Consider the following 14,058-nt stretch of genomic DNA (forward strand, 5'->3'; position numbering starts at 1 on the left):
CAGTTTTATAGACTTTTAATGCATCAAAATGATGTTTTTAAGGTGTTCTCACCGTTCTTATTTTAAAACTGTTCTTATTTAATTATCCCCCTATATATATATATATATATATAGGAGAGAGATCAAATGAGAATATGTGTCAAGGAAAGAAGGGAGAGAATGTCCTATTCGCCAATCAGAGTGTGACACGTCACCTCTAAAAAAAGATATGCGGTGTCATTTTTGTAAATAATTTGACTCAAAGCTAAGCTGACCCAATCCACCTCAAGCTGACCCAACTCAAGATGACTCAGCCCAAGCTGACCTACCTTAACCTGACCCAGCCCAAGCTGATTCAGCCCAAACTGACCCAACCCAAGCTGACCCAACCGAACCCCAAGCTAACCCAACCGAACCCCAAGCTGACCCAAACCCGTAATTGACATTTGTGTAGATTAATCTACATTTGTGTAGATTTTGTGTAAATTGTGTCAAGCTAACCCAACCCAAACTGACCTAACCTGACCAGACCCCAAGCTGACCCAAACCTGACCCAAGCTGACCCAACCCATAACCCAAGCTGACCCAAAACCCATAATCTACATTTGTGTTGATTAATCTAAATTTATGTTGATCATGTGTAAATTGTGTCAAGCTAACCCAACCCCAAGCTGACCCAAGCTGACCAGACCCGAAGCTAACCCAAACCTGACCAAGCTGACCTAACCCAGAACTCAAGCTGACCCAAAACCCATAATCTACATTTGTGTAGATTATGTGTAAATTGTGTCAAGCTGACCCAACCTGACCCATCCTGACCAGACCCCAAGCTGACCCAACCTGACCAGACCCCAAGCTGACCAAACGCTGACCAAAGATGATCCAGACCGCAAACTGACCCAACCCCAAGCTGACCCAAGCTGACCTAAACCTGACTAGACCCCAAGCTGACCCAACCCTGACCAAAGATGACCCAGACCCCAAACTGACCTAAACCTGACCAGACCTCAAGCTGACCCAAACTGACCCAGACCCCAAGCTGATTGATCAAGCTGACCCAAACCAAGTTGATCCAACTCAAGCTGATCCAACCCAAGCTGACCCAACCCACTGAGAGCTCAAGGTGACCAAGCTTCACAAAACTTTAATTTATTTACAAAATTGCCACCGCGGTTTTTTTTTAAATTTTGAACATGTCGCGTTCTGATTAGTTAATAGGACTTTCTCTCCCTTCTCTCCTTAACACACTTTCTTCCAGAATCCCCACCCTATATATATATATATACTAAATTCATTTAGGATATTTTATTTTAAAAATATTTATATGTTTTTTTTTTTGGTTACTATTTTAATTTTTATAATGTTTACATATCTCGTGCTCATTAATGATGAAGATCTCTCTATGGAGGGGTAACTTACCCATGTACATCATAGTTGGAAATCATATACATGTAACAAGATGTTCGATCAAATAATCGCATTATGACTTAACCGGAGGTGTGAGCTGTGTTGTGGGTGTTGAACGACGATTCCCTTACGGTCAGAGGGTCTGAGAGACCGCTTTACTCAGGATGGTTTGATGGCTAAGTCGATTCGTTCGACTTAGGATATACTCGGAGGATGAATAAACCGTATGTTAGGATTTTGGAAATATGTAAAAGACTTATTCGGAAGTCGAATAAGTTGTAAGGGTTTATAAGTCGATTTGTGCTCGACTTAAGGGTTTAGGGATGATTAGAATGAATATGCCGTGAGGTTCATCCTCTATGTATATAAAGGGTGGATAACTTGGAGAGGAGGGTAAGAGAATTAGGGTAAATCTCTTCCTCCTTTGTAAATATCTTGTTTCCTTCTTGAGGAGATTTGTGGTAATCTTGTTACCTAATTATGTCCGAGTATATCGAAGCTTTAGTATATATCTTTAATAAGATTAATTTTGGAATAGATTATATCCGTCTTTTATTGTATATCTCCTCGGAGCTCGGTATTTATTACCTTCGGAGCTCCGGGATGATCATATTAATCGGAGGTTAGGCTCCGTTATGGGTTTACTTAAACTAAGATAACTTCGTATTCTGCTTCTGCTTCAGGTACGGTGCTAGAGCTCCGTATGGGTATATCGTCACAAGACAAATAGAATTTGGTAAATATTTAAATAGTCAAAGTACGAGATAAGAGTAGCAAGCGAACATGGTTTATAGACCATACTTCTATACAACATGTCAACATCCTCTGTATAATTGTGTCAAGATTATGAAACATGAACCATCAAACATGGAGTGAGTTCGACTTAAGCTTCCTTCAATTGACCCATGTGTTCATCTTTAGGCAGTTACATTTTCAAACTCTAGGTATGCATCAACAAAAAAAATATCTATATTTATCTTATAAAACATTTTGTCTTGTTTCAATTCTTAATTAAGGATTTGAACTACCTAAATTACCCATCTTTTTTATTCATTAACTAGCTAATAATTCCAGGTTTAACCCGGACACTAACTAAAATTATAAAATGAAAAAAGTTAAAAGAATATATGTAGTTTTTGTAATTGATATATCATAACTTGGTTCGGAGATATTAAGTGGCTAACATAATATATATGTATGATTATTTATTGTATTAACAAAACATAAAAAAGAAATTCACAATCAAAAAGTAAGAATTTAAAATAAATATTTAGTAAGCTAGCTATTTATCTTTAAATATATTACAATATTAAATATGACATCATAAATAAAATAAAACATTTTTGAAGAAAAATATAGAATTGCCACATAATACTTTTTCTAAAAATAGTTTTAGAAAACAATTCTTCTTTATTATATATAAAGAAAAATTTAAATATCTCAATCTAATATACCTATAATACCCTTAAATCTCAACAACTCATTTTCTTCTCTCTCCTCAAATCTCAACCACTCATGTTTTTCTTTCTCCTCCATAAATCATTTTATTCCTCTAATTTATTAAACATCTTTTATCTCAAAAACCGTATATCGATAAATTATAAAAATTGTATAGGTCTTAAAATTTCATGCTCTTTCATTAGAGATGTCATTCGATATACTTTAAAAAAAAATTTTAAATCCGAGGCAGAGCCTGTACGGCTAAGGTATTTGACTATCATACTTTATGACTTGACCTTTCACCTCCACCATCTCACCACCACAACACGCGGGCACTATCTCTCGTAACTATACAATTGAAGTAGATGTGTTTTAGTCATACCGTTACATGATGTCGGCTTTTTTTACCCAGATTTTGTCAAATGAAGCTAAGCAACAAACAAACCATAAGATAAGGCAATACTTCACTATTAAATCCATTTTTAGGAGTAAATTTTTCACTTGATTAAATTACGATTTAACAAATGAATTATGATTCGTCTCTCTATGTGTGCCATTGCAAAACACTTTTTCTGCTCGTGGTACAAATGGACCAACTCACGTTAAATTAACTAACACATGGAAATAAAATTACCAATAGCAAACAACCTAGTACATATAGTTTCTCCTGTCCTCTGTAGACCCGATTTTTCCTACTTGCTGGGTGACTTTTGCTTTTCTGCTTTCAAACCCCATTGTAGCAACATATTTGTATAAGTGAAGTGATGATCTATTGCCACCCTTTAAATCCCATATATACAAAGGGACGACTTGTCAAAACAAGTTTCCCCATAAGAATTATTCAATCATTACTATGAATCGGAAACTATAAAGAACACAAGCGTAAAACAAAGGATCTCAATCTCCAAACATGTTGCAACTATCATAAAAAAGCCAACTACCTAAATGAAATGCATCGTTTGCATACATATAAACTAGCATGGTACCCGCATAATGCGGCTGCGATGACGGTGACGGCGGTTTAGTGGTGTTAGTGGCAGGCGGTGATGACATCGACAATTGGTGTCGAGTGATGTACACGTGTAGGTTGATATAATGGTGATAGTAGAATTATTTTAGAAGATAAGGACTTAGATTGTAAATTAGCAAGATAAGAGTTTAAAGTGCGAATTAATTCATTAAGGGCTAATTTAGTAATCTTTGATAACCATTTTCATAGGGGGTGTTTATTAAAGGTAATTTAATTTCCTAACACTTTCCTAAAATAGAGAGTTGATAAATATTATAAAGGAGTATAGATTAAGACATGAGAAAGGACTACTTAATGATATAAGCCAATAATAAAGTTAATTTTAAGTATATATATTACTTATTTAACCATCTCACTTTGGTGCGATGGCCACCAGCCGCCACTCCATCGGGGAAACCCAAGTTCGAAATTAAATTCTGGCTGAATTACCTTGACACAATCCTTGTTGGATTTATGTAGATACCAAAAAGATACATGGACCTAAGGGGTTTTAGGATTCATGTATATATACCATATAAACAATCACGAGTACGTAGCGAAAAGAAACGTATATGCAATAATATTAAATAACAGAGGAAAGAATCCGACATGTACCTTTTAACTTAACTTCCAATATATTAATAATAAGATTATTATTATTAGTTAGGGTTTAAAGTAAAACCCTCCATGATCGCACACTTGACATCCCTATGATGTATGCTAGTACCGATCACGAACTCACAAACCCGGTTGTGTTTAACCCCTTAATGTCAAACCAAGCAAAACCCAAAACCCTTTTTGTCGTTGATGTCGATCAAACAAGAGAGAAAGAGAAGAGAGAAAATTACTTAGGGTTTTCAAATCAATGACTTGAATGAATAAATAAACCTTTGAACTTTAACCTCTATTTATAGGGATTAATTAGAAGGATTTTCTAACTTGGTGACCAAGTTAGATGAGGATTAGAAAACCCCTCAGGAATTTTAGCCCCCTCCCTTCTTCTAGTGCAATTAGGAAACTTCTTTATTTTCTAATTTACACTTTAATCCTTTAATAAACATTTGTTGAACATTTAACTTATGTTTATTAATCATTTCATGAATTGACTAATCATTATATTACATTTAATATATTAATCAATTGCATAGAGTTTATAAGTCATTTTGTGTGACCCCGTAGGCTTAAATGATTTCCAGATATGTATTTATTTAACGTGATCATATTCTAACAGGGGTTCTGATCAATTTACCTTTTTTTTATTTATTTAATTCACAAATAAACACATGTTAATAATCTAATATACTTTGGCCTTACTATCGGAGGCTCTAAAAAAACAACTGTATGAGTAGAAGAAATGAATAAGATGTTAATATTTACTTTAAGAAGAGTTGCAGTTGTAGTCACAATAGCATAGATTCGGGCAACAATGGCTAGAGTAGTACCAATGACGGAAGCACCAAGAGCAGAGGTGCAGAGTTCGAGCTGAAACATGTATTATATATGAGGTAACAAAAGTTTATGATGACATGAATATTGACTATATGAAACTAGCATGATACCTGCGCGTTGCGGCGAATACAATTGACACCATATTATGATGGTTAACGTCTATAGTACTATGTATTGTGATTTTTTTATTAAAAAAATACTGTGTTTTCATTTCTAGGTGGTGGGTTGTGTGTGTTCAAGGGGTAGGGAATAAGAAAAGTACAAGTGTAATTTCGCCATGTGTAACTTTCAACACTTAGGAGAGAGAGTGCTATTTTTTTTTATAAAAAAGTATAGATAATAATTTTTTTTAACCTCATACCTCATAATTAAACTATCGTTTTATATTATGATAATGACAAGAATGAAATCACTTACACTAGTGATTCGTCTAACATTCTACCCGTCTAACAAGAATGACATCCTACTCTAGGCTTGGGCCTAAATGGCAATATCAATAAATTTTGATAATTGATAATTAGAAGGGGCAATTAATCTATCTATCTATCTATAATAATAATAATAATAATAATAATAATAATAATAATAGTAATAATAATAATAGTAATAATAATAATAATAATAATAATAACCCGGGTATTTTAATACAAATTTTGCTAGTCAATATTCAATAATGCTTAGTAAGGGAATAATTTCATATTTGTTTAATTTTTATATGTGAAATATACTTAATCAAAGAATGCACTAATAAATGAACACGGTGTTTTGCATTGATATATTTCACATATACAAAAGAAACTGATAAAATAATACACAAAAATGAGAAAAAAAGTTATAAACATATTAGTGTATTTAAAGCTTTAAATAAATATCATCCAATTAACTTTTCATTTGCTCAACACTTTCACATTCAAGAAATAATAAAAAAAATTTTGAAAATTATTAAAATACTGTTTAAGAAGAAAAATCTATTAAAGTCAAAAATCTTATAAAATACACACGAATTCATAATTATATTCATTTAGTTAGGCTACAATTAAAAAATAATAATAATTAAGCTACAAATTAAAATAAACTATAACTTTGTATTACTAATAATAATATTAGCATAATGATAATAGTTAATAACTATAAGGGAAAATCTTGGCATGAAATTTGTAGAACGAAGATTTGTTTCCAAATTAAATCAAGTTCTACAACAATCTAAAGAAAAGAATAATCAAAATTATTTATGATGTCATAATTTTTTAAAACCCTTGTAAGAAATAATATTAACTTGACACATAAAATTTTGTTTAAAAAAACTTCTGGAAACAATCCTCTTTTATTTACATAAGAGATCTATAATAATAATAATATAACTAAAAGAGGGGGTTGGGGGTACACTTGGCACCCCTAATGCCTCTTCTTTAACCTAATACTCTATCCTCATATTAATCCTCTATTTTTTTAATATTTATTTAATATAAAATAGTCAACCTTTAATAAAAAAAATCTTACAAAAAAAAATCTTTATTATTATTATTATCTATATATACCACCTAGAAAAAACTCTCACATATTCTCAACCTCCTAAGAAAAAACCTACGTTGGCTTTTTTTTCAACAACAAAAAATAAGACCACATTTATATATACTCTAGACTTTTTGTTTCTTTTTTTAATTTAACTAAAGTTGGAAAAAAAAGGGGTAAACTGGAATCAATATTTATATGGAGTTAACTTTCATATGTTTCTTTTTTAACTTTCATATTGATTAAGTTGTGATATTGGTCATACACTTTTTGTTTCTTTTTTTTAAATTCAACTAAAGTTGGAAAAAAAGGGTAAACTGGAATCAATATTTATATGGAGTTAATTTTCATGTCTCTTTTTTAGCTTTCGTATTGATTAAGTTATAATATTGGTCATATACTTTTTGTTTCTTTTTTAATTTAACTAAAGTTGGGAAAAAAAAGGGTAAACTGAAATCAATATTTATATGGAGTTAATTTTCATATGTTTCTTCTTTAACTTTCATATTCATTAAATTGTGATATTAATTATACACATTTTGTTTCACAATTATTACAGTATAAGATTTATATATCTTGAGACTACTCACCCAATGGACGGGCCTGAACACTAGTTATATATATATATATTGGGTATTGTAAAACAAGTATATATATATATATAATATATATATATATATATATATATCTAATTTAACTATCAAAATTACACATATCCCCAATCAAATTTTTAAATAACAAATTTACCCAACTTTATTTTTTAACATGAACAAGACAAGTATACCCTTCATTTAACTGAGTTTGTTTGCCCCTCTCTCACGATATATCATTGTATTTTCTTTCGCCCTCTCTCTCAATATATCATTGTTTCATTTTTTTCTTTTTTTTCTTAATTTTTTTTTTAACATCATGAGTGTTTCCTATTGTTTTCACAGTGCCCTCAATTTAACCCATTTACGTCATCAACAAGATTCACGTATATGTATCATTTTCTTTTTGATAGTGACCTTTTTTTAGTTACCATATGAACAAATACGTGGCTAAGAAAAACGATAAACAAAACACGTATTCAAAATAATAATAATAATAATAAAAATCATATAGAATATTCTGTGATGTATCTTGTTTGTAAACAAGGCAATGCATCTAGGATTGTAACACTCCAAAAATTTTAAGGAAATAAATTAACCCTTTTTGTAGTTTTGACATTAAATTAAGTTCCTAGTACCTTATTTTTGGTTATGAGGTTAATTTAGTTGGAACTTTAGCGGCTAGCAGGTAAAATACCCACAATTTTGAGAAAGGGGTGTGGCATCTCCATGGAGTATCAGCCATCCTTTTGCCTTGTGAGTCATTTCCCACACTTCTTTTCTTCCCTTCGCAAATCTTCTTCATCTCAATCTAACATCAACCTTTCATCTCATACAATCCTTCAAGAAAATTATCATCAACAAGAATAATAATATCCTATTTTTCAAGAATCATAACAATAAGAAAATTTTGGGTTTTTGGTGGTGTGCGGTGGCTGAAATATTCAAGAGAAAAAGGAAGAAGAATTTGAAATCCTAAACCTAATTTCCAACTCTTTCTTGGAGGTAATGATTACCCTTAACCTAATTTCAATTTCCTTGTTGTGAATTAGGGTTCTTGAAGCACCAATTTTTGGGGGTTTTATTAGAATTGAGTTTTGGTATGATTTTTCCCAAATTCTTGTATATTATAGTTTGTTATTGAGTTGCATGATGAATTTAATTAAGATTTTGAATGATTAACATTGAAACTTTGATTATGAAAGAATGGTGATTTTTGCTAGTTGAATGGAATGATGATGAACTTGATGAGTTGAATTCATCAAGTGAATTTTTGAAAGAAATGCAACTCAATAGCAAAATAATATGGTTAAGATAGGAATGCTAGTGAAATATTGAAAGGCTAGGTTGAGTACCCAAAATGGTGAATATTGTCTTATATGCTAGTTGTGCATTGCGGTTATATTGATTTGATTATTGTGTCGCGAAGGAAGTGAGTATACTTGCATACCTTTGTATATTCGTCGGGTCAATTACCATAAGATGGTGGATTCCGTGTGTGGTAATTGATTTGACGTTGAGCCTAAGTAGTGTCCGTCTTTAATTACGGGCTTAAGTAGTGGCCATAGCTCATGTGGAGCATTGTTACTGTATTTTTGTGATTGTGATTGTAATCATTTGCTTACATGGATCCATCTAATGCGTTGACACAAATGTGCGTATTATAGATAGGGCATGACGATGCCGTAGTCTATATGCAATAGACCTTTGTGTAGGGATGTTCATTATTCAGATTAACCAAATAACTCACCCAATCCATTTAACGTTTGTATTATTTGGATTGGATTATTGATAAACGCCTAATTAGTCTGATCTTAAGATATGAAAATGACATGTTTTGTGAAGATTAATAGACAATTAGGACGTGTTTATGTTTGTTAAGTGTTTCAGGTCCTAAGTTGCGATTTGGAGCTAAAAGGATCAAGAACGAGTCAAAGAAAGTCAAATCTGGAAAAATGCTTTTCTGAGCCACCATAAGCTACGCCAGTTTTGGAGTAGGTTACGCCAGTCCAGAAAGTGCATCCGAGAATTATGGTTTTAATTCAATTTTCAGATTATATTTCATACACACACGACTTTGGGAGGTAACCACTCATATTTTCACACACAAGAATCAGTTTCTAACCTTCCCAACACCCCAATTTCATCATCAATTCATAATTCCATGGAGATCACAGCCAACATTGAAGAATCATTGATGAAGATGATAGGCTAGGTTTTCTATTGATCATTCTCATGTGAACAATTATGTAAGACTTTTATGTTCAACCTTTCTCATATTCATGTTGGATTAGATGTTTAATTATTCATTAGTCTTTACATCTAATGTTGTTTGGATTATTTGAATGATTACTTGTTTATGACCTTGAATGAAATTCATCTATCTTTTGGTTTCAAGTTATTGTTAATCATGGATTATTGAAAGAATCTCTCATGAACTTGTAATTCTATTTAAATGAATTGAAAATCTAGTTAGTGTCAATTCTCCGGTTTTCGTTATCGTGAATCATCACAACCGATATTTTAGTTCTTAAGTTCATTCAATCCAAACGTTATAACGAATCATGTCTATGTGATTTCCAACGAATACAAGTTACGTTACATATTTGAAAACATAATTGGGAGAATGAGAATGGTCTATTTTATTTAATTGCATCAGATTGTTAAGTTCATTATCAAGTTTAGTTTTTAGTCAAACCAATCAATCAATCGATTTTAAGTTTATGTCTAGTTTATTTAACTTTATAAATTTTTTAACACTTTCCTATGATTCCCTGAGGATACGATACTCGACTTACCCATACTAGTTATAGGTATTTAGTTTATATTTTTGATCGGTCCAACGACAACGATCAATTATCTGGATTTGGTTTGGTGTTTGGGTGAAACCGAATAAGGAAGTTGTTAAACGGTTTGGTTTTGGTTTAGAAAATTTTAATTGGGGCCCAACCAAAACCCAATTAAGCATTTAATATTTAATAAAAACTATAATAACCTAATTTAAATGGTATTAATACGACTCTAACTATTTAAATACGTACGTTGTTCTACACATCTAAAAGCATATAGTTAGTTAATAACCTCACATGAATAAATAAAATGGTGTAAATTGACATTCGGATTGCATGATTATTCAAATATACTAAATAAAAATTTGAAAGCGTTTTTTATTTGGGTAATCCAAGAACCGACCAAATAACCCAAACTTTATTTGGGTGGTTTGGATTGGGTGGTCATATATATGGATTGGGTATTGGGTGGTTTTCTCATTCTTAAAAAACCGTATAACCCAAACCGAATAACTTTATTCACCCAAATCCGGACTGAATGAACACCCCTACCTTTGTGCATTGCCCTCCTTCGTTTATATGATTGTATGCAAGCATACCTTTTAGATGTTTACCATTTTATAGGTGGTTCCGAAAGAAGGAACTAGGATTTTGTTGATTGGAACTTGGATAGAAGAAAGTTGCTTTGAAAGATTTGAAGGTATTGCCATTCTTAGAAGAATGGTGTTTTTGGTAGATACTTAGATATCCCTCCTCGTCATGGCTCTTGATACACTTGGATATTTGGTAATTTTGTTCTTGGTACATTTCAGCAAATTTGGCCATGTGTGTGTCTTTTGGAATTGCAAAACATGTATGGTTTGACTTGAAAGATGTCAACTTGGGCAAACGACCCATTTGGTGGTATATGTGAATGTTGGTTCAAATGGATATTATAACTATGTTTGTAAATGTGTCAAATATTTGTTTGAACATAAAAATGTTGTGTTATGAAGTTTGGATTTGAACTGGAAAAGTTACAAGATGAGTTAAGTGTCAACATTGAGTTTATTTCTGTCAGGTATAAATAGGTGGCGCATATTTTAGTCCATGCGGCGCATTTTGAAAATCAAAAATCTGGGTGCCTACTGTGAAAAAAATGTGGCGCATATTTCATGTATGATGAAAAATGCGGTGCATGTATAAAAACATGAGGCGCATCTTTAAAAAAAAAATTCTTGTTATATCGAGTCGTGTTGTTTCAATGATGCATCTATGATTTTTGAACAGATGATATGCTAGCCAATGTAGCTACCAAAGCAAGCCAAAAGGCTGCTGATGTAATCCCGAGTTTCTTTGCGACTCGTATGGCCAATGGCATGGAGATCAGCAATAATACATGTGACTTTACTATCGTCTTCTTTGTCAATAGACTCTATGAGTTCCTCTAGCTTGCCAGGCATAGTTTGAGACATAGATTCAACAATTTCGAAAGGTCACTGCTATCATCCCATGAGTCTAACCCATCAGGGATTGACACTATTTTCATTAGATCCTTGTAACCGTCTTTGTTTATCCAAGTGCTTGTTACAGTATTGTGAATGACCTCTGTGTTTACGAATGTAACTTTGACACCTTGCTCCTAAGCGTTGAGCTTGCTCCATTATAGGAAATGATTAAATGATTATATATAAAAGCATTTGGAGTTACTTTCACTTTTTACCTCCAACCATTTTATAGCGAATGTTATTAAATGATTATATATAAAAGCATAAATTATTCACTTGATCGATCCAAACCTTATTTTTAGATTTAACAAAACACAATACATAACATAAATGAAAGAAAATATACATAGAAAGGATGAGATCTATCTGAATGACAGTTGCGGGCAATGTCATACCACGTAAAATACCTTTTATTGAGTAAAAAAAGATCAACAACCAAACACAGATATAAGCTAACAAACCCTAGCCAATCTAGACAATCAGGCTAGGCCATATTACACAAAGTCATAAACCATCCTTTTAATGTATTCAATAATTTATCACACATAGAATTATTCACTTAGAACAATGTTAAACACTGGACTTTAATTTAAGGATATATAGATGGTGATAGTTGTATTTGTCAAATCGAGCTAGCTACTGATTAAGTTGAGCTTTGGCATGTGAATCCTTTTCGTGTATCCATTCAATAAATTTGCAAAAATTTGAGTGTGAGGATCCGCCTTTTGTAATGCTACTTTCCACTTTTTTTTTGATATCCAAGGCTTTGGTTTTAAATATTTCATTGTTGAACAACTCCTCAATCTTACTTTTTATTTCCCCTCGAGTGATGATACCCCCTTCGTTTTTGTCAAACCCTAACCCGGTCTTCCAGATATCGCATATGTAAGATTTGTCTTGAAATTGATCGCCAAAATAAGGCCAACATAAGAAAGGAAGTCCGTTTGTCACACCTTCTAAAGTAGAGTTCCAACCACAATGACTCATGAAACAAGCCACAGAAGGATGAGCCAAGACCTTTTGTTGAGGTGCCCAACTCACGATTCTTCCTCGAGAGCCTATTCTTTCCATATATCCATTTGGAAAAGTAGTTGTAGTCTCCTTGGTCATACCTGGACGCACGACCCACAAGAATGGTTTGTTGCTAAGTTCAAGACCAATTGCTAATTCTTCAAATTGAGTTTGGTTGAACAAAGTGAAGCTCCCAAATGCTATATAAATGACTGAAGATGTTTCTTGTTGATCCAGCCATTCTAAGCAACTGGGGTCTTCTTGCCAGAAGTGACCGACTTGGTCAGCAAGTCGGTTGCTTGCTAGTAAAGGGCCTATTGGCGACAGCTGTGGGTACGCGCTCAATGCTGCGGCCTCTAGTTCAGTAGTTGAGTTGCATAAAAACCATTCTGGCCAATTAGAAACTTCTTTAGCTTCTAATACAAGTTGAAAGGTAGCTTCTATGAGAGCTGAATCATCAAAGCACACCCACCAGATGTTTGAAGTTTTTATAGGATGCATATTTTCTGACAGCCTAATCATCTCATCCTTTAGAAGCATGCCTACAAAAAATAAGGTTCAATATGATTAGGCTACTTTCAATCCTTGTGTAAATGTAAGTAAATAATACATATATATATATATATATATATATTGATCTCACCCTTGTCGTTTACGATTCCATCATCAAGTAATTTATGAACGGACAATATACCAGCCAATGTAGCTACCGAAGCAGGACAAAAGGTTGTCGATGCAATCCCCATGTTCTTTGCGACTTGTATGGCCCATGGCATGGTAAAATCAACAACTATACATGTGACTTTACTATCATCTTCTTTGTCAACCGACTTTATGAATTCCTCTAGCTTGTCGGGCATAGATTGAGACATGGATTTCACCAATTTTGGAAGGTCACTTCTATCTTCCGATGGGTCTAACCCATCAGGTAATGAAACCATTTGAATTAGATCCTTGTAACCATCCTTGTTGATCCAATTGCTAGTTACAATATTGTGAATGACCTCTGTGTTTACAAATGTAACTTTGACATTTTGCTCGACTAAGCGTTGAGCAAGCTCCATTATGGGAATTACGTGGCCTTGTGCAGGAAATGGTATGACTAGAACATGAGATTTTACCATGATTTCTAAGTTTTGGTGTGACTTTTCAAAAATGTATTTGTTGTCTATAGTTTTATTACAACTCACTTTTATAGATAGAAATTCTAGGGTGTCGTTCATTAAGTCACCCATGTGGTCTTTTATGGTATTATATTTCATGCATGTATATGATGTCCTACGTTATTGGTGTGTTACTTCCTTTTCAACAAGTGTGGTCTTTTCCAAATGTATTCTTAATCTTTTGTATACCTCTCTAACAAATTTTAAATTTATAAAATTAAG

The 14,058-nt window shown here is 32.8% G+C and overlaps 1 protein-coding gene across 1 annotated transcript; it reads right to left on the reverse strand.

The window, feature by feature from the left end:
- Window positions 1-12,044: 12,044 nt before the first annotated feature.
- Window positions 12,045-13,808, reverse strand: LOC122580022 (UDP-glycosyltransferase 83A1-like). The gene is made up of 2 exons (XM_043752293.1): window positions 13,317-13,808; window positions 12,045-13,215 (listed from the first exon to the last, which is right to left on the reverse strand). The coding sequence occupies exons 1-2, from the start codon at window positions 13,795-13,797 to the stop codon at window positions 12,299-12,301; spliced, it is 1,398 nt and encodes a 465-aa protein (XP_043608228.1). The 5' UTR covers window positions 13,798-13,808; the 3' UTR covers window positions 12,045-12,298.
- Between the last annotated feature and the right edge of the window lie 250 nt (window positions 13,809-14,058).

The sequence above is a fragment of the Erigeron canadensis genome, chromosome 8 (assembly GCF_010389155.1).
Source record: "Erigeron canadensis isolate Cc75 chromosome 8, C_canadensis_v1, whole genome shotgun sequence".
Lineage (NCBI taxonomy): Eukaryota > Viridiplantae > Streptophyta > Magnoliopsida > Asterales > Asteraceae > Erigeron > Erigeron canadensis.